Source organism: Piliocolobus tephrosceles, chromosome 2, assembly GCF_002776525.5.
Source record: "Piliocolobus tephrosceles isolate RC106 chromosome 2, ASM277652v3, whole genome shotgun sequence".
In the NCBI taxonomy this organism is placed as follows: domain Eukaryota; kingdom Metazoa; phylum Chordata; class Mammalia; order Primates; family Cercopithecidae; genus Piliocolobus; species Piliocolobus tephrosceles.
Window position 1 is genome coordinate 92,366,418 of NC_045435.1, and position 21,980 is coordinate 92,388,397.

General features: G+C 36.4%; 1 protein-coding gene across 1 annotated transcript in view; it reads right to left on the reverse strand.

Moving 5' to 3' along the window:
- TOPAZ1 (testis and ovary specific PAZ domain containing 1) overlaps positions 1 to 21,980 on the reverse strand; it is a 92,060-nt gene that overhangs the window by 30,926 nt on the left and 39,154 nt on the right. Inside the window, exons 9-12 of the mRNA XM_023231830.1 lie at positions 20,848 to 20,911; positions 15,373 to 15,524; positions 15,076 to 15,168; positions 12,051 to 12,166 (exon numbers count right to left, since the gene is read on the reverse strand). Of these exons, the coding sequence (XP_023087598.1) occupies positions 12,051 to 12,166; positions 15,076 to 15,168; positions 15,373 to 15,524; positions 20,848 to 20,911 (425 nt within the window). The remainder of the gene's footprint in view (positions 1 to 12,050; positions 12,167 to 15,075; positions 15,169 to 15,372; positions 15,525 to 20,847; positions 20,912 to 21,980) is intronic.

Sequence of the window (21,980 nt, forward strand, 5' to 3'; positions counted from 1 at the left end):
TATCAATTTTTACATGTATTTGTGTGTGTGTATGTAACTACAACTGTTCCATTTCTACAAAGGAACTTTCTCATGGTACCCTTTTATACTCATCCCCTCTCCACTGTCCCTGTCCCCTGCAATCACTAATCAGTTCTCCACTTCTTAGTTTTGTCATCTCGGGGATATTACATAAATGAAACGTATGCATTGTATAGCATGTAGCCTTTTGAGATTAGCTTTTAAAATTCAACATAATTCTCTTGAGATCAATCCAATTTGTTGCACATTTCAATAGTTTCTCCCTCTTTTTACCTCAATAGTATGCCATGGTATGTACCACAGTTTAACTATAACTATTCACTCACCTATTGAAGGATATCTGAGTTTTTTGGTTTTTTTTTTTTTTTCCAGTTTCTGGTTATTACAATTAAAGCTGCTAAGAACATTTATCTATAAGTTTTTATGTGACCAAAAGTTTTCATTTCTCTAGGATAAATGCCCAGGAGTTCAATAGCTGCCTTTGGTATGTACATGTTTAGTTTGTAGAGAAACTGTTGAACTGCTTCTCAGAGCAGCTGTACCATTTTATATTCTCACCAATAGCATATGATCCAGTTTATCCACTCTCTCCCCAGCATTTGGTGTTAATACCATTTAAAATAAAATTCTGTCACTCTGATAGGTGTGTGGTGATATCTCACATGGTTTTATTTTACATTTCTCTTATGGCTAACAATGTTGAACTTATTATTTGCATGTGCTTAGTTGCCATCTGCATATCCTCATTGGTGAAATACGTTTATGTCTTTAGCCTATTTTCTTTCTTTCTTTTTTTTTTTTGAGACAGTCTCACTCTGTTGCCCAAGATGGAGTGCAGTGGCATGATCTCGGTTCACTGCAACCTCTGCTGTCTGGGTTCAAGTGATTCTCCTGGTGCCTCAGCCTCCTGAGTAGCTGGGACTACAGGCATGTGCCACCATGCCTGGGCAATTTTTTATTTTTAGTAGAGATGGGGTTTTACCATGTTGGCCAGGCTGGTCTCAAACTCCTGATCTCAAGCCTCCCAAGTAGCTGGGACTACAGGTGTGTGACATCATGCCCAGCTAATTTTTTGGAGAGATGGGGTTTCACCATGTTGCCCAGGCTGGCCTTGAACTCCTGGGCTTAAGTAATCTGCCTGCCTTGCCCTCCCAAGGCCCACCTCAGCCTCCCAAAGTGCTGGGATTACAGACGTAAGACATGGTGCCCAGTTCCCATTTTCTAATAGTATCATTTGTTTGTTTATTATTGAATTTTGAGACTTTCAAAATATATTCTCAGCTGGGCACGGTGGCTCATGCTTGTAATCCTAGCAGTTTGGGAGGCCGAGGTGGGTGGACCACGAGGTCAGGAGTTTGAGATCAGCCTCACTAACATGGTGAAATCCCGTCTCTACTAAAAATACAAAAATTAGCTGTGCATGGTCACACACATCTGTAATCCCAACTACCCGGGAGGCTGAGGCAGGAGAATCACTTGAACCCAGGAGGTGGAGGTTGCAGTAAGCTGAGATTGTGCCACTGCACTCCAGCCTGGGTGACAGAGCAAGACTCCATCTTGGGGAAAGAAAAAAAAAAAAAAACATATAGATGTTTTATATAATTATATATATTATATATAATAATATACAATATATTATATATAATATATATGTTATATATATAGAGAGAGGTTTCCAAATTTTCCTCTATTTTTTCATAAAAGTTTTATAGTTTTTTGTTTAAATTCATGATTCCTTTTGAATTAATTTTTGTATAAAGTGTAGGGTTTGGGTCAAAGTTTTTTGTTTTTTACTATGGCTGTTCAATTGCTCTAGCAACATTTGTTTAAAAACTAGCTTTCTTCCATAAAATTGCTTTTGTACCTTATAAAATCAATTGAACATATTAGTAGTGGTTTATTTCTGGATTCCGTCTGTTACTTTGATCTATGTGTCTCTCCCTCCATACAATAACACACTTTCTTAATTACTTGATTACTGTTAGTACGTCTTAAAACATTAAGTAGAGTGAATCCTTTTACTTTATCCTATTCTTTTTTTCTTTTTTGAGACAGGGACTCTATCCGTCATCCAGGCTGGAATGCAGTGGTGCAATCACAGCTCACTGCAGCCTCTAACTCTGGGGCTCAAGTGATCCTCCCACCTCAGCCTCCCAAGTAGCTGGGACTACAGGTGCGCGACATCATGCCCAGCTAATTTTTTGTAGAGATGGGGTTTCACCATGTTGCCCAGGCTGGCCTTGAACTCCTGGGCTTAAGTAATCTGCCTGCCTTGCCCTCCCAAAGTGCTGTGATTACAGGTGTGAGCCACTGCATCCAGCCTATTCTTTTTTAAAAGTTGTCTTAGCTGTTCTAGTTCTTTCACCTTTGTACATAAATTTTAGAATATATGTTTTTATATCTACAAAAAAATTTTGCTGGAGGGATTCTGGTAGGAATTGAGTTAAACCAATGGATGAAATTTCGGAGAACTGACACCTCTATTAAGTTTCCTAATCCATGAATGTAGTATGTCTATTTATTTAATCCTTCAATTTCTTTCATCAGCATTTTGTAACTTTCAGCATATAAATTTAGCATGTGTTCAGTCAGATTTTTATGTAATTTTTGTTTTTAGCCATTGTAAATGATATTGTTTTAAATGTTGGTTTCCCTAGTTCATTTTCAGTATATAGAAATATGGTTGATTTTTTTGTTGATGTTTATGCTGCAACCTTGCTGCACTCATTAGTTCTAGGAGAGTGTTTTGTTTTGTTTTGTTTTTTGGTACATTCCTTGGCATATATGTAGAAAATGTCATCTGCAAATATGGACAGTTTTATTTCTTTATTTCCAATCTGTATGCTAGCTATTTCCATTTCTTGCCTTACACTGGCTAAGATTTATCATAGTATGTTGAATGAGAGTGGTATCAGTGAACATCCTTGCCATGTTCCCAATGTTAGGAAGAAGCATCCAGTCTTTCATCTAAATATAATATTTGCTGTAGGTTTCTTACAGATACTCTTTGTGAAGTTAAAGAATTAAAGAATTTCTTCCTTTATTCATAATTTGCTGAGTTTTAAAAATAATGCACGGATACTGCATTTTGTCAAATGATTTTCTGAATTGAATAATCATGTGGCTTTTCTTCTTATACTGTAGATATGATGAATTACATTGATTGATTTTCAAATATTGAACCATCTTTGCATTCTTGGAATAAACCCTATTTGGTCATGGTGTACAATTCTTTTTACAAATTCCTGGATTCAATATGGTAGTATTTTACTGAGAATTTCTGCATCAAAGCTCAGGAGAGATAACACTAATTTGTAATTTTATTTTATTTTCCTTTTTTTTTTTTTTGAGACAGACTTTCACTCTTGTCCAGGCTGGAGTGCAATGGTCCAGTCTCGGCTCACTGCAACCTCTGCCTCCCAGGTTCAAGTGATTCTCCTGCCTTAGCCTATCAAGTAGCTGGGATTACAGGCATGCACCACCATGCCCAGCTAATTTTGTATTTTTAGTAGAGACGGGGTTTCACCATGTTGGTCAGGCTGGTCTCAAACTCCTGACCTCAGGTGATCCACCCGCCTCGGCTTCTCAAAGTGCTGGGATTACAGGTGTGAGTCACCGTGTCCAGCCATAGTTTTCTTTTCTTTTCTTTTTTTTTTTTTGGGGGTATTCTCTGTGTCTGGTTTTTGTGTCTGGGTAACACTGGTATCAAAATATGCTGGTAAATGTTCCCTTCTTTATGTTTTCTGGAAGAGACTGCGTAAATCCATGCTGATTCTTCTTTGAATGACTGGTAGAATTGTCCAATGAAACTATCTTGCCCTTGAAATGTCTTTTTTGGAAGCTTTTAAATGATGGATTAAATTTCTTCCATAGTTATAAGACTATTTAGATGATCTAGTTTATATTGCATCAACTTTGTTTTTTTGTGGTTTTTAAGGACTTGCTCCATTTCATCTATGTTGCTGAGTTTATGTCAAGTTGCTCAAGGCAATCCTTATTATCACTTTAATGGCTGCAGTAACTGCACTGATAATCCTGGTCTCATTCCTGGTATTGGTAATTCATGTCTTCATGTCTGCTTTTTTTTTTTTAGCCTTGCTAAGAGGCTTGTTAATTTTATTGATCTTTTCAAAGAAACAGCTTTTTGTTTCATTGATTTACTTGTTTTCAGCTTCATTGATTCATATTCTTACCTTTATTGCCTTTCTTATGCTTGCTTTGAGTTTATTTTGCTCTTATTTTTCCTTGTTTTGTGAGGTGGGAGCTTAGAATATTGTGTAATGGATTTTCCTCTCAGGATTGCTTTATCTGCATCCCCAAGTTGTGATATATTTTCATTTTTATTCAGTTCTAACAGTTCACTTAGTTTTGAGACTTTCTCTTCATTATAGAGAAGTGTGTTGTTTAATTTCCAAGTGTTTGGAGATTTTCCTATTATACCTCTATTGTTGATTTCCAGTTTGATTCCATTACAGTCAAATAATGTACTCTGTATAGTTTTAATTGTTTTAAATTTTTTGAGGTTTATGATCCAGGATACGGTCTACCTTGGTGAATGTTCCATAGATGCTTGAAAAGAATATGTATTCTGTTGTTTTGGGGTACAGTGTTCTATAAATGTCTATTAAATCCTGTTGATTGATGGTGGTATTTAGTTCTACATCCTTGCTGATTTCCTAGTATTTCTATCAATTATTGAGAGAGGGATATTGAAGTCCCCAACTATAATTATAGATTTATCCATTTCTCCTTTCAATTCTATAATTTTGTTTCATGTATTTTGAAGCTGTTTTTTGGTGCATATACTTTATAATTGCTATGTCTTCTTGGTGTATTGATCATCTTATTATGTAGTGCCCCTCTTTGTAACTGTAGTTTTCTTTGCTCTGACATCTATTTAATTTGTTATTAATATAATCACTCATGCTCCTTTTCAAACTAATGTTTGCATAGTATATTGTTTCAACTACCTATATCCTTATAATGTAAGTTAATTTCTTATAAAGGGCATATAGTTATACTTTTATATGTATTCTGCCAACTGCAATCCTTTAATTATTGTATTTAGAACATTTACACAAACAGTGTATCTTGGATATCACTCTAAATAAACTCGTAGAGAAATTCTTCATTTTTTTATGGTTTGATTGTGTGGATATACTATATTATTCGTCTACTGTATTGATATTTATATTGTTCCTAATATTTTGCAAGTATAAACAATGCTGCAATGAATAACCTTGGGTGTACATATGTTTGTATTGACAGAGGTGTATTTTCAGGGTACATTTGTGGAATTGGGATTGCTGAATCAACAGGTAAATGTACTAGAGCAACAACTAAAAATATGTATATACAAAGAGAGATGCTAAAAAACTATAGCTAATCAGAGTGGAATTCTAAAAAATGTTCAAGTAATCCCCACAGGAAAACAGAAAAAGGAAAACAGGAGATAAAAAGTAAATAATAAAGTTACACACTTAAGCTTCAACATTTCAATACTCACTTTAAATGTAGAAGTTTTAAAATAATCGCTGAATGTTAAGAAATTTCCTAGGTTATAGGCACATATAAATTCTCGCTAATGTCCTGAATATAAATGTTAAAATTCTTTCTAGGAGCCTTATCTTCTGTAAAGTCTTTCAAATGAACTGTAAACTAGCCAATTAAAAATATAATCAAAATCAAAATATAAATGAGTATTAAAATTCATTTGACTACTTTGGGATGCTGAAGCAGGCAGATCACTTGAGCTCAGGAGTTCGAGACCAGACTAGGCAACATGGTGAAATCCTGCCTCTGAAAAAAATACAAAAAAATATTAGCTAGGGTATAGTGGCACGTGCCTGTAGTCCCAGAGAGTTGGGAGGCTAAGGTGGGAGAATTGCTTGAGCCTGAGAGGTTGAGGCTGCAGTGAGCCATAAGCCATGATTGCACCACTGCACTCCAGCTTGGGAGACAGAGGGAGATACTGTCTCAAAGAAAAAAAATAACTGCCTAGTGCAGAATAGGGTGATTATTTCAAAGAGTCAAGAAAATTCAAATACAAGATAACACATACTATCTTTTTTTCTTTTGCCTTGGAGCTGGGTTCACATGCTCAATTATGATCTAAACTCCTTAACTATCCAGTTATTATCCTACTCTCTCAAAACTCTCCATCATCAAATAGGTCACCAATGCTAATACCTCTTAAAGAATACTATAGACAGTCATGCATCATTTGATGGGTATACGTCTTTTTTTTTGAGACAGAGTCTTGCTCTGTTGTCCAGGCTGGAGTGCAGTGGCACAATCTTGGCTCACTGCCACCTCTGCTTTCTAGGTTCAAGCGATTCTCCCACCTCAGCCTCCTGAGTAGCTGGGATTACAGGCGTGCACCACCACACCTGGCTGATTTTTCTATTTTTTGTAGAGATGAGGTTTCACATGTTGGCCAGGCTAGTCTCAAACTCCCAACCTCAGGTGATTCACCTGCCTCAGCCTCCCAAAGTGCTGGGATTACAGGCGTGAGCCACTGCACCCGGCTGGCGATATGTCCTCAGAAATGTGTCTTTACCTGATTTCATCTTTGTGTGATCATCATAAGGGTGTACTCACAGAAACCTAGATGGTACAGCCTACTATTCACCTAGGCTATATGATACAGCCTGTTGTTCCTAGGCTACCAACCTGTACAGCATGTTATTGTACTGAATACTGTAGGCAACTGTAACACAAACTGTAGACTTTACAAATACTATATACTTAGGCTACACTTAATTTAGAAAAAAAGTTTTTCTTTCTTCAATATTAACTTTAACTTACTGTAACTTTACAAATTGTATTTAAACTTTTTGACTCTTTTGTAATAACACCCAGCTTAAAACAGAAACACAAACATGTTCTCTATATCCTTATTCTATAAACTTTTTTCTATTTTTGAAAATTTTTATTTTTATCTTTTTAGTTTGTAAACTGTTTTGTTAAAAACTAAGACACAAATACACACACTAGCCTAGGCTTACAGAGAATAAGGATCATCAATATCACTGTCTTCCACCTCTACATCTTGTCTCCCTGGAAGGTCTATGGGTAGTCACACGTATGGAGCTGTCATCTCCTATGATAATAATGCCTACTTCTGGAATATCTTCTGGAGGACCTGCCTGAATCTGTTTTACACTTAACTTTAAAAATATATAAGTAGGAGTACACTCTAAAATAATAATAAAGTACAGTAAATACATAGGCCACTAACACTAATTTATTATCATTATCAAATATTATATACTGTACATAGTTGTATGTGCTATACTTTTATATGACTGGCAGCACAGTAAGTTTGTTTACACTAGTATCACTACAAACGTACGAGTAGTGCATTGTGCTCTGACATTACAACAACTAAGATGTCATTAGGAGATAGGAATTTTTCAGCCCCATTTTAATTTTATGGGATCACCATGGTATATGTGGTCCATCATTAACCAAAACATCATTATGAGGCACATAACTATATGGTTTGAAGTGTGAGCACAGAAAGGGGCAGAGGGTATACAGATACAATTTTCAAGGTTATATACTATAAAATAGACTAAGAATATTCATGATTGTGTTGCTTGTGTTTGAAAGCACAATAGGGCAACTACAGTTAACAGGAATGTACAGCATATTTCAAATAACCAGAAGAGAAGCTCTGGAATGTCCCTAATACAAAGAAATGATAAATGTTTGAGGTGATGAATATCCCGGTTATCCTGATTTGATCATTAAACGTTGTATACATGTATCATTAAAACTCATGTACTCTGTAAACATATACAACTATTATGCATCAATAAAAAAAAGTGAAAAGCTGGATTGTTCTGGGGTCTTCCTATATACTAACAGGGTCTGCTGTCAATCATTGCATGAAGAGTGAAGTTCAGTAGCTATTCAAGGCACCAGATACTGCTATTCTCTTGAGCCTTGATGCATACACTTTCCCTGTGCAACTGCTACTGAATCTGGTGGGAGATTAACATCTGTTAGTCATGTGAGCTCTCTGCTATAGCTGCCACTGCCCAAAATGGGAAAAGTTTTTCACATATCACTCTGGGGAAGAATAAACTCAATGACTGGAAGACACCACCAATGCACCCTACTTAAAAACAAATTAGACTCCAGAACTATATGCTCGATGAATTATACTTTTCTTACAAAAAATTTGTTTCCTAGGTAGTCCTCAAAATCTATTTAGCCTAAACAGTGTTACAATTTTCATGGAAAACATGAATATTGTTAATTACCAGTAATTAAATTTAAAAAATCATAGAACTTGGAAAACTCAAATGAATTTCAATGCTAGTGATTGAAGGGAAGTAGTACTACTTAGAGCTGCAATTCTTTTAACTGCACCGAGGCATCTAGGGGACAATGGCAAACTCACCAGGACATCACAGGTTATTTTAAGTTTTCAGGCTGACATCTGCCAGACACTGAACAAATTACTACTATTAACTTGTTTGGACCTAACTAGTTAATAAATGGGACAGTTAATACCTTTCTTTTGGCCTAGGGACACATAACCAAGAAAGTTTGGGAACCTTTGCATTACAGGACAATGAGAAATGAGATAAAAATAGCAATGGAAGCTCCATATTGGAGATTTCTACGCATTCTGAAGGATTTCAGTAGTTGATTTGCTCTTTATCAAATCTAATTACATTTAAAAAGTCATGATTCATTTAAACACATAATTTATGTATTTTTTCTATGTATGTTATACTTTTTTTTTTAAGCCGTGACTTTCCTTTTTCTTGGTATAAGTATATTATGGTACTACTTGGGTACTACTTGTATAGTTGTGAGAGTTTTTTTTTTTGAGATGGAGTCTCACTCTGTCACTCATGGAGCGGCATGATCTCGGCTCACTGTAACCTCCGCCTCACGGATTCAAGTGATTCTCCTGCCTCAGCCTCCTGAGTAGCTGGGATTACAGGTGCGCACGACCACGCTCAGCTAATTTTTGTATTTTTAGTAGAGACGGGGTTTCACCATGTTGGTCAGATTGGTCTTGAACTCCTGACCTTGTGATCCACCCGCTTCAGTCTCACAAAGTGCTAGGATTACAGGCATGAGCCACCGTGCCCGGATTTTTTTTTTTTTTTTTTTTTTAAAGGTCTTTGGAGGCCCACGAGCTGAATACAGAAAGTAAATAAAGTAGGGACACTAAAGTATTTTATTAAGATAACAACAAAAAGTGAGTCAAATAGAAAAAAGAATTAAGGTAATTTGTACACATATAAGAGAGTACATTAGGCGTAATTAAGTGGTGAAACAGAAGATATAAGACACTCTTTTTTTTTATTATTATACTTTAAGTTCTAGGGTACATGTGCACAACATGCAGGTTTGTTACATATGTATACATGTGCCATGTTGGTGTGCTGCACCCATCAAGTCGTCAGCACCCATCAACTCGTCATTTACATCAGGTCATCAGGTATAACTCCCAATGCCATCCCTTCCCCCCTTCCCCCTCCCCACAATAGGCCCTGGTGTGTGATGTTCCCCTTCCCATGTCCAAGTGATCTCATTGTTCAATTCCCACCTATGAGTGAGAATATGCGGTGTGTGGTTTTCTGTTCTTGCGACAGTTTGCTGAGAATGATGGTTTCCAGCTGCATCCATGTCCCTACAAAGGACATGAACTCATCCTTTTTTATGGCTGCATAGTATTCCATGGTGCATACGTGCCACATTTTCTTAATCCAGTTTGTCACTGATGGACATTTGGGTTGATTCCAAGTCTTTGCTATTGTGAGTAGTGCCGCAATAAACATACGTGTGCATGTGTCTTTATAGCAGCATGATTTATAATCCTTTGGGTATATACCCAGTAGTGGGATGGCTGGGTCATATGGTACATCTAGTTCTAGATCCTTGAGGAATTGCCATACTCTTTTCCATAATGGTTGAACTAGTTTACAATCCCACTAACAGTGTAAAAGTGTTCCTATTTCTCCACATCCTCTCCAACACCTGTTGTTTCCTGACTTTTTAATGATTGCCATTCTAACTGGTGTGAGATGGTATCTCATTGTGGTTTTGATTTGCATTTCTCTGATGGCCAGTGATGATGAGCATTTTTTCATGTGTCTGTTGGCTGTATGCATGTCTTCTTTTGAGAAATGTCTGTTCGTATCCTTTGCCCACTTTTTGATGGGGTTGTTTGTTTTTTTCTTGTATATTTGTTTGAGTTCTTTGTAGATTCTGGGTATTAGCCCTTTGTCAGATGAGTAGATTGCAAACATTTTCTCCCATTCTGTAGGTTGCCTGTTCACTCTGATGGTAGTTTCTTTTGCTGTGCAGAAGCTCTTTAGTTTAATTAGATCCCATTTGTCAATTTTGGCTTTTGTTGCCGTTCCTTTTGCTGTTTTAGACATGAAGTCCTTGCCCATGCCTATGTCCTGAATGGTATTACCTGGGTTTTCTTCTAGGGTTTTTATAGTATGAGATCTAACATTTAAGTCTCTAATCCATCTTGAATTAATTTTTGTATAAGGAATAAGGAAGGATCCAGTTTCAGCTTTCTACTTATGGCTAGCCAATTTTCCCAGCACCATTTATTAAATAGGGAATCCTTTCCCCATTTCTTGTTTTTGTCAGGTTTGTCAAAGATCAGATGGCTGTAGATGTGTGGTATTACTTCTGAGGGCTCTGTTCTGTTTCATTGGTCTCTATCTCTGTTTTGGTACCAGCACCATGCTGTGTTGGTTACTGTAGCCTTGTAGTATAGTTTGAAGTCAGGTAGTGTGATGCCTCCGGCTTTGTTCTTTTGACTTAGGATTGTCTTGGCAATGCGGGCTCTTTTTTGATTCCATATGAACTTTAAAGCAGTTTTTTCCAATTCTGTGAAGTCATTGGTACATTGATGGGGATGGCATTGAATCTATAAATTACCTTGGGCAGTATGGCCATTTTCACAATATTGATTCTTCCTATCCATGAGCATGGAATGTTCTTCCATTTGTTTGTGTCCTCTTTTATTTCACTGAGCAGTGGTTTGTAGTTCTCCTTTAAGAGGTCCTTCACATCCCTTGTAAGTTGGATTCCTAGGTATTTTATTCTCTTTGAAGCTATTGTGAATGGGAGTTCATTCATGATTTGGCTCTCTGTTTGTCTGTTACTGGTGTATAAGAATGCTTGTGATTTTTGCACATTGATTTTTTATCCTGAGACTTTGCTGAAGTTGCTTATCAGCTTAAGGAGATTTTGGGCTGAGATGATGGGGTTTTCTAAACATACAATCATGTCATCTGCAAACAGGGACAATTTGACTTCTTCTTTTCCTAACTGAATACCCTTTATTTCTTTCTCTTGCCTGATTGCCCTAGCCAGAACTTCCAACATTATGTTGAATAGGAGTGGTGAAAGAGGGCATCTCTGTCTTGTGCCAGTTTTCAAAGGGAATGCTTCCAGTTTTTGCCCATTGAGTATGATATTGGCTGTGGGTTTGTCATAAATAGCTCTTATTATTTTGAGATATGTTCCATCAATACCGAATTTATTGAGAGTTTTTAGCACGAAAGGGTGTTGAATTTTGTCAAAGGCCTTTTCTGTATCTATTGAGATACTCATGTGGTTTTTGTCTTTGGTTCTGCTTATATGCTGGATTACATTTATTGATTTGCGTATGTTGAATCCCCTACATCGCAGGGATGAAGCCCACTTGATCATGGTGGATAAGCTTTTTGATGTGCTGCTGGATTCGAGTTGCCAGTATTTTATTGAGGATTTTTGCATCGATGTACATCAGAAAAGATACTCCTTTTACACTTGATGAGCAGGACGTTGAGAGGAAATGAAGTACCGAGAAAAATGAGGTGAGGCTGGCCAGAGGCAGCTCGACTAAACTAGGGCATAGCCAAGAGATGGGAGAAGGGTTTATGACAGGCAACTATCTAAATGGGCATACAAACAGTTATTACAGCTTTGCCTTCAGCTTTTATAAGTCCCCACCAAGACACATATATTTTGGCAAAAATAATGATGATTTTTCTCACCTGGATTTCATTTCTAGAACTGCAGTTATTTCTTGTTGGGAAGCTTGTACTTGATATAAGAGCTTAACAATATAGTTAAAGTGCTCTGGGTCAAGCACCATCCCGGCTTCAACAAGCTGTAGAAGAGAAAAGAAAGAGTGGTTATTCTTACAAAAATGTGACAGAATTGAGGAGCCAATGTGTGTGAAACAACCAAGACACTGATGGAAGAAGTGAAACATGGAGACAAGTGGAATAAAACTCATTAAAAAAAATTGAGGCACAGAATCACAAAAAGATATCCTAAGAATTTAAAGCAAAAATGAAAATATTAAGTTTGTGAATTTTCTTCCTGTTCTCTAAGTTATCTTAACCACTTTATCATATATACCTCTTATTTAGTACTCAGTCTGTCTTTTAGTCTAGGACTGGTATTCATACCTCATCCCTGATTGTAAACTTGCTGAGAAGTATTGTTCCTGTGCCTCACACAGGGCCATGGCCAGAGAAGAATCAGTGATTCCTTGATAAATTAATCACTCAGGTGGATTAACTGCCCACATGTAATATAGCATTTAATTTAAAAAAATCAATTCAAAGATTTTATCTGTCATTCACATATGACTCATTTCTGGTCTTCTTCATGAACCTCAACTCTAATGAAGAGAACCAACAAGGGAATATCTGGATACTTCTAGTGTGAGAATGGATGTATGAGAGGCAGGCCTTTTCTGACAGCTCTTCTACATGACATTATCCTGGAAAAGTGGGAAGGTACAAGGTTGTGAGCTGGCAGTCTTATTAGTTGCCCCAGCTCAAATGATCCTCTTGACCTTGGTTCAAAGGTACTCTGACTAGGTCCTCCAATACCTCCATAATACCTCGAAGGTATTATGTCTAGCTACTCTGGACTAGGATTTAGAGAGTTAAGAATGACTCAACTGAGTGGTGTTTGAAATTCTCTGAGCAATATTTTTGCTGAGAATTTTCTATTCTGGTTTTCAGAAAAATTCCCTTCAAGAAATTACTTCAATATCAAAATATATTTTGAATGTTTGAGAGAATGTATGCTTTGTCTCCAGTATAGATCTGAAGGGAGTACTAGGAAGTAAGAATTTGGGGTAGGATAACAAAACAATACCGGGGTAAGTGGAGAAGCTACCTGTTTCAAGGTATAATGTGAGATGCTGTAATTTGGCTGTTATAACTTACAATTATATATTTTGAGATAGAATTTCTTTTAGTGAAGGATAATAGTAACAAGCTGCTAAGAGATTTTTCCCACCTTTGAACTCCAAGGAAAACGGTCTCAAATTTAGTGGTATTAGGCCCCCTTTGAATGGGTCCTAGAAATGCTACCTTAAGCCATGTTATTAAACAATTTTAACTAAAAAATAGTTTTGGTAAAAAAATCCTGTAAAAATGACTGTTTAAAGCCTGTTCTAAAGATTAGGTTCTAATCCTTAAGCTCTATTAGCTCCTCTAGATTCAGAGCATACTCAATTTTATCTTAAAAGAGGAAAACAGCTCCTCTCCTAAACCTACCAATCCACTACCTTAACGAATAGTTTTCCAAACATCATGAAGTAAAGGAGTGGGCATCATGATTTTTTTTACTGTTATGCTCTACAACATTTGAAAGGGTCACTGGTGGTCTAACTGTATTCACTGCCCTTGCAGTGACTTTTGACTAAATGAACAAGGCCAACTATAAACAAACCTGCAAGAGAACAAATCAGTTATCTGGTAACTGACATGCTTTAAAAACTCTGCCCTTTAACACTGCTCAAAAACCAGGGTTACACACTAGGTAACAATCTAAGGCAGGACAAAAATAAGATGTTAATTATCTTTTCTCAGTGATATTCATGCTAAATACATGGAGTATGGTACACTAGGATAAAGAGGAGGAAAAGCATCTTTCTCCATGACGATATTATGCTGTTATTACTGAACCCTGAAATAGTCTTAAGAGGGAAATTGGTACTGGTTTTAAACAACTTCCAGAAATGATGGTTCCATATTAGCCATGCAAAAATGAAAATCATTGTCTTTGTTAGATATTCTCCACTAAGGGTAATTTTATTTAGACAGTCACTGGGGGGTACATTTTGCAGAAAGTCAAGTTATTCAGTATCAGACAATTTATGGAATCCTTACTGAGATTTTCTACAACCTCTATGGGTTATCAGCAACTTTTTTTTTTTTTCTTTTGAGATGGAGTTTTGCCACCCTGTTGCCTAGGTTATGGCACAATCTTGGCTCACTGCAACCTCTGCCCCCCAGGTTCAAGCAGTTCTCCTGCCTTAGCCTCCCGAGTAGCTGGGATTACAGGCGTGCCCCACCATGCCTGGCTAATTTTTTGTGTGTTTTTAGTAGAGATGGGGTTTCACCATGTTGGTCAGGCTGGTCTTGAACTCCTGACCCTGTGATCTGCCCGCCTCGGCCTCCCAAAGTGCTGGGATTACAGGCGTGAGCCACCGTGCCTGGCGATCAGTAACTTTTGATTCAAAACATTTCTAGGCAAGCAATTGTCAAGTTTTATAATGTAAAATCTGAGGTATTAACTCAAATATCTGTTTTTCTGCTAGAGTTCTTCCAATGTTGCTTCTGAAAGAAAACTGGCAGTTTTCCTATCAGGCCTATTCTGAAGTAGATGATTAAGTATCAAATATTAGGAAGTATTTAACAAAAGTTGAATTTTATATTTTTGTCAGTCTTTTTTGGTTTGTTTATTTCTGTTGTAAATGATCTCAATTCTTTTAGAGAAAGAAAATTTCATTTAATCATCCTTATGAAGTAGAGATGAAGACAATTCATACATCAAAAAGCAATAATCTGAATATTTGAAACTAATTTAAGGGGAAGGCTTATCAGCCACTGGAGTATATTTTTATAAACCCTATTTCAAGAGAAAAAGAATACTTCTGGAAATAGAATTCTTTGGCATCTAGAATGTGAATAAAAGGCAGCTCAAGGGTATACATGGAAACAATTATTTTCTTGGTTACTTGCCATCAGAGAATAAAAGAAAATAAAACCATACCTTGCAAAAGATATCAATTAAAGCAGGTACAGCATTCCTTAATTTCATAGTTGCCACATGCTCAAATATGTTTAGTAATATTTTCAGAGAAGGCTGGATAAAACAAAAAAATTACACTCATTTTCAGATCTTCTTTTAGTACACCTTAAATTTCTCAAACTCATTTATGTTGAAAAACACAAGTGGTTTCTAGGAAGTATTCAACAAACACAGAAATTCAACTGCTAAATTCAAACAATGAATAACAGAGAAATTAACATAAAACATTAAAATAACACATATTTTCAGGCTACTTACCAGCATTTTAACCATTATGCTGAGGTTCACTATCTGAAATACTTCTTTCAATAAACAATGTTTGAGTAAAGAATTTAGAAGGTCATTTAGCACTTGTAAATCAAAGTATATACCTGGGGGAAACTTTCTGTAGTACTCCATAAATACGTTTACTGAAAATGAAAATATATATACTAATGTCATTTGCTGTGTCAGATATCCGTATTTCTTAAATTCAATAATTTTTCTATATATAAAGATAAAATAATATGAATTCAATGTAAATTCTTGAAAGGTACAGTTCTAGTATTAGAAATAGTGGATGAAAATTAAAGCAAAGGTCAAAATGGCAATAATATTTGAAGTCAACCAAGCATGTTCAGCATGGAGTAACTCATGTGCTACCTGCAAAGAATAGGTCTAAACTGCCAGTCCCATATATCATAGTGTCAATATGAACTCCTAGAGAGTCAAGTTCCCAGGCAGTCTTGAGGCAGTAGCCCTGGTACAGATGTGAAGTTGTATAGTTTGGTGATGGACGCAGACTGTTTTGACACATACCCATTCTTGTTGCTTTAAACCCACCAACATGTTGACATTATTTTTAACTTCTCCCTGCCTTGTCATGGATGGGAATATTTTTGATTTCAGTTTGTGACTGTGGAACATTCTACTAAAAATTACAACAGCGCTGATTAGTTTTCTTTGAGAAAGTACTTTCTTCATGCCCATCCAAATCCTTAATTTTCTATGTCACATGATGTTTCCAATTTTTCCCCATTGATTTCACTAAAATTATTTAAATTGGGATTCTTTCATTGATCATTTTTTTCTTCATTCCAAAATTTCCCAGGTTAAAATCTGTATACCTTAACTGCCTTAGTAAAAATACTTTTGGTTTTATTTTGTGTTAATTATTTCTATTAGAAATATTTATTACTAGCTGGATTACCTGGTGTTGTTTGGGAAAGCCAGTAGCTATTGACAAAGTTCAGTGGCACAAGTGAAAAATTAATGTTAAAGTTTTAAAACTTTAATAACATGGTCTAACAACATTCAAATTTCTTGTAAAGCTTTTTTATGTACTACAATTATTTTCCCTGAGCACATACAGATAAATTATTGCTGCTATACTTTTGGCAGTATTTATATAGTTGCCTATACAGAAGCAGATCAACTGATAAAATGGTAAACTCAGTGTTATTATAGCTTATTAATAAAACTGAAATTGCAGACATTCAAAAAGGTGCAGTTAACCTATGTTAGCCAGTGTGTAAATAGTCCACTAATTGACATGCAACCTCCTCCTTTGTGTCATTATTTATTTTTTTGAGACAGAGTATCATTCTGTCACCTAGACTGGAGTGCAGTGGCATGATCTCGGCTCACTGCAACCTCTGCCTTCCAGGTTCAAGTGACTCTCCTGCCTCAGCCCCCCAAGTAGCTGGGATTACAGGTGTGCACCACCATACCTGGCTAGTTTTTTTTTTTTTTGCATTTTTAGTAGAGACGGCATTTCACCATGTGAGCCAGGCTGGTCTTGAACTTCTGACCTCAGGTGATCTGCCTTACTCGGCCTCCCAAAGTGCTGGAATTATAGATATGAGTCACCGCGCCTGGCCTCATTAAGTTATTTTTAAACTGTTAATATATTTTCTGCATTGAAAATAATGATCCTCTCGGCTGGGCGTGGTGGCTCACGCCTGTAATTCCAGCACTTTGGGAGGCTGAGGTGGGCGGATCACCTGAGGTCAAGAGTTTGAGACCAGCCTGGCCAACATGGTGAAACCTTGTCTCTGCTAAAAATAAAAAAAATTAGCCGGGTATGGTGGTGCAGGCCTGTAGTCACAGCTACTCAGGGAGACTGAGGCAGGAGAATCGCATGAACTCAGGAGACGGAGGTTGCAGTGAGCCAAGATCGTGCCACTGTACTCCAGCCTGGGTGACAGTGGGAGACTCCTTCTCAAAAAAACAAAAACAAATAATGATACCTTCTTGTTAAACGGTTGGGTTAAACTGAACATTTTTAATACGTTTTGACACAAACTGCTGTATTCTCTTTTATTTTATTTATTTATTTTTGAGACATGGTCTTGCTCTGTCACCCAGGGCTGGAATGCAGTGTTGTGATCTTGGCTCACTGCAATCTCTGCCTCCTGGGCTCAAGCGATCTTCCCACCTCAGCCTCCTATAGGCGTGCACCACCATGCCTGGTTAATTTTTAAAATTTATTTTTGTAGAGATGGGGTTTTACCATTTTTGCCCAGGCTGGTCTAAGCTCCTGGGCTCAAGCAATTCACCCACCTCAGGCTCCCAGAGTGCTGAGATTACAGGTGTGAGCCACTGCACCCGGCCTACATTGCTTTTTTAAAAAGTCTATCAATTCATAATGCTACTTTACCAATTATTCACCAGAATCAGGTACTTTTACTCCTTTCTTTGGTTAGGAATGGATAATTCTAGTGAATCATTAACCACTGGAATTTCCTCTTGAAATGTTTCTAATTTTCACAAGAAGAAACAATATTCATGTCTTTCTAAATAGCTGATTGGACTCATTATTCTTATATATTGGAATATTTTTGTATATTACCAGTGGTAAATCTAAAATATGGAAGATAAATAGCTTTTTAGTTCAAATTTATGTGATCAAATTTATATCTTTTATACTCCCTTTGATTACTTTAAACCACAGAAATCGTCATCTTTCTAAAGATCTGATTTAAAAAGATTTTTTTTCTACTGAATTGCTAATTGCTGTACTTCACTGATTCATTCTGGTATATGCTAAATGCGTTGTTTTAAAATGTTTTTGGCCATAAAACTTCTGGAAAGGGAAATTTTATGTGGAAATCCACACATAGAACAGATAAAACAGGACCTGTAGTTTTACTCTTAGGTATATACCCGAAACAACTGAAAGCAAGGACTCAAGTAGATACTTGTATGTCAAAGTTCACGGCAACATTACTTTAATACCCAAAAGGAAAAAACAACCAAGTGTCCATCAACAAATGAATATATAAACAAAATTTGGTATATTCATACAACAGGATATTCAGCCTTAAAAAGGAAGAAAATTCTGATACATGTTACAATATGGATAAACCTTGAGGACACTATGCTAAGTGAAATAATCCAGACACAAAAGGACAAATATTGTGTAATTTTACTTATATGAAATACCTAGAATAGACAAATGCACGGGGCCAGAAAGTAGATTAGAGGTTATCAAGGGCTGAGAATGAGGGTAATGAGGAGTTATTGTTTAATGCATACGGCGTTTCTGTTTGGGATGAGAAAGTTCTAGGAATGGATAATGGTGATGGTTACACAACACCGAATGTACTTAATATGGCAGTGAATTGTACACTTAAAAATGTTTAAAATAGTAAATTTTATGTATATTTTATCACATACATACTCCCAAAATGTCCAAGACAGATGGCGGAAATGTTCTAGATTAAAGGAGGCTAAAGAGTCACGACAACTAAATGCACACCTGATCCTGGACTGGATCCTAAACTAAAGGGAAAAATGCTACAAAAGGCCATCACTGGGTCAAGTGACAAAATTTGAATATAAGTAATAGATTAGACAAAACTATTGTACTCATGTTAAATTTACTAATGTGGATAAATGTGCCATGGTTATATAAAAGGATAGCCTGTTTTTCAGAAATATGCATTAAAGTATTTGGTGGTAAAGGGCCATGATATGTGCAACTTAACTTCAAGTGGTTCAGGGAAAAAGGTGTGTGTGTGAATGGCCATGCACATATGGAAGGAAGGAGAGAGCGAACAAATGAAAATGATAAAGGATATGACTATTGTTTGTATTATTTCTATTTTCACAGATTTTTGTAAATTTAAAATTTCTAAATGGAAACTTAACATTTAAAAACCTCTCGAAAGAATTTTATGTGGAAATTTAAATATAAAATAGATAAACAAGAAACTATGGTTAAACAGGGAGTCGGGGGGGTCCACTGACTCAGCTCCCTCCCCTTGTGCACCAAAATGGTTCATGAGGCCTCTCTGTAGAGCCTGAGTACCTAAATCCATAACTTATTTATACCAGTGGTATTCAGAGCCTCTTTAAGTTGCTATCTAGTTATCTTATCATTTTCAAAGTGATTCCTCTTGTCTCAAATCCTATGGTCTTTCTAAACACTAAACCCCTCATATATATCAGGTCTATTCTGAGCTATCTATTATTTCCCACTAAGTTATTATTTTTAAACCCAAAAATTTCCACAGGTTCTTGACAATTTTCTACATTTATTCTTTGCTACAGGCTCTTATTTTTGTTCTCTATTCATTGTTTTAAAGCAAAATTCAGATGGATTTTTCCTGTAGCCATACTGGATCTTTATACAGTCAGACTTATATTTTTGGGAGTTTTGCGTCTTTTTCTTGACATCCTCTTTTCTTCCACATCTCATATGTGGGATTATTTCTGGAATTTAAAATTTCATCCATATCTAACCTATGAAACTATATAGGTTGGATATGGATGAATCCCTTAGGTTATAAGTGTATTCCCATATAGGTACCTGTTACTTCACCTTAACTACTACTTCTTTGTTACAGTTACATTAAGTTCAGACTAGCAATTCCATTAGGTGTTTCCTCTAATCCTTGGGGAGATGATATCACCAGCAAAACAAAACAGTAAACCTGTCAGAGACTTTGTTTTTAGCAGAATGAGATCTCAAGCAGAAATATATGAAGTGAAAGTGCTCTATTACCACATCTACTATGTGGCTTTGGTGGTTGTGTCAGGGTGACAAACACAAATAAATTAAGCATGGTCTCTGTCCTCTTGCAGCTCACTATTAGTATGGGGAGAAGGTGGCAAAGAATGGGATGGGGTTGTGGCATCAGATAAGGGCCTAATAGAGGAGGTAATCCTATTTCCTATGACCCTGACTTGAAGGCCAAATAGCCAATCCTATTTCCTATGACCTAGCCTTGAAGGCCGAATAGCCTTTCCTTTGCCATGAGGAAGTGGGATGGAACTAGAGGCATCCCTAACAGAGAGAAGTGGTAATAGTAGCCTTGAAGTTTGAACACAGCCTGGTATATATAGGGAACTGCACAGAACTCACTGGATGGTACACTAGTTACAAGAGGTAAATGTAAAAAGAGAAGAAGGAAGAAGAAATAGGAAAGAGTCAGCTTCTGAAAAGTCCCTTTAGATAGAGTTAAAGACTAATTAACAATACCATTTTCTCCATCTTACACTTGTAAATAAAATTTGTAAGTCATGAAAATATTAGTGTGTAAGGGAATTACAGTATTAGGTAGATTTTTTTTTATTAACCAAAGTATCTCATTTATTTTCAACCCTTTCTTAGGCCAACAGAGCCACTCTTGGGTAAGACATTTTGTTTTCAAACTTACAAATTATTGAATTTACTTTTAAACTATTTTCAAACAACAGCACATTACCTAATAGCCACACATTAATAGCTTTATACTATTTGTTTCATACCTGCACGCTGTAGCAAACACAGTTCATTGATATTTATATATTTCTTAAACACATCCATGCAAACCTGCAAAAGTCATGAAAAATGTAAAATTACCTTTTTAAAAATATTCTGTAAGAACTATACACATTTCAATCCTATCTTTTCGCTTATATTGAAATTTTTAAATGATCTCAAAGGATTGGAATAAAGAAGCTGATGTCTGGTTAACTCACAGATTTGAAGTACATATTTAATTCATTACAAAAATCTTATGTTATTTCACAAACAACCATTTCCTGGTGCAAGGATGAACACATTGACCAACGTATTAGAACACAGAGCCCAGAAACAGACCCACTCATATACAGTCAGCTGATTTATAACATGGTATCATTGTAGTGTAGTGGGGAAAAGATGGTCTTTTTGATAAACGGTAATGTGTCACCTGAAGATCCACATGGGAAAAAACTGTATCTTGATTCTCTTCTTATATCATAAACAAAAATCAATTCTAGCTGATTTGATTCTGCAAAAGGTAAAACAAACTTTTAAAGGAAAAACATAGGAGAACATCTTCATGATCTTGGTAAAGATCTTCAACAGGATGCAAAAAGTTAATACCACAAAAGAAAACTGAAAAATTGGACTCTAAAAATGAAGAAATTCTATTTCTCAAAAGATACTTTTAAGAGGGTGAAAAGGGGTTTCTGACTACCATAGCACTGCAGTGGGTATTAAATGCCTGAAGACCTGGCCTTGGACCACCCATTTCAGTGGAGAAGGGATGGCATGGTGAGCCAAATGGATGAATGCATTTCAGTGAGATTTTGCTAAAAGGTAGAAGAAAATGCATTTGCTTAGTTTGTCTTATACAGAGAAAGAATCTCAGCAGGATTAAAACCTACTAGTGGAGTTAGAGAGGCTCCCTAATACAGAGAAAGTGTAAATGAGAGACTCCCAGTGGCCCACACTCTGGCTGAAGACTCCTATAATCCTAGCCATGACAGAGTCCCTTGACCCTTGTGGGTCCTGAGACTAATGTAGGGGGGTTGCCTGGAAAAGCACTGCTCCAGAGAGGAAGAGCTCATGCTGAGTCCCACAAACTACTAAGTCCTAAGTAGCTGCTAAAAAAGCTGCTAATTAACAACACCCT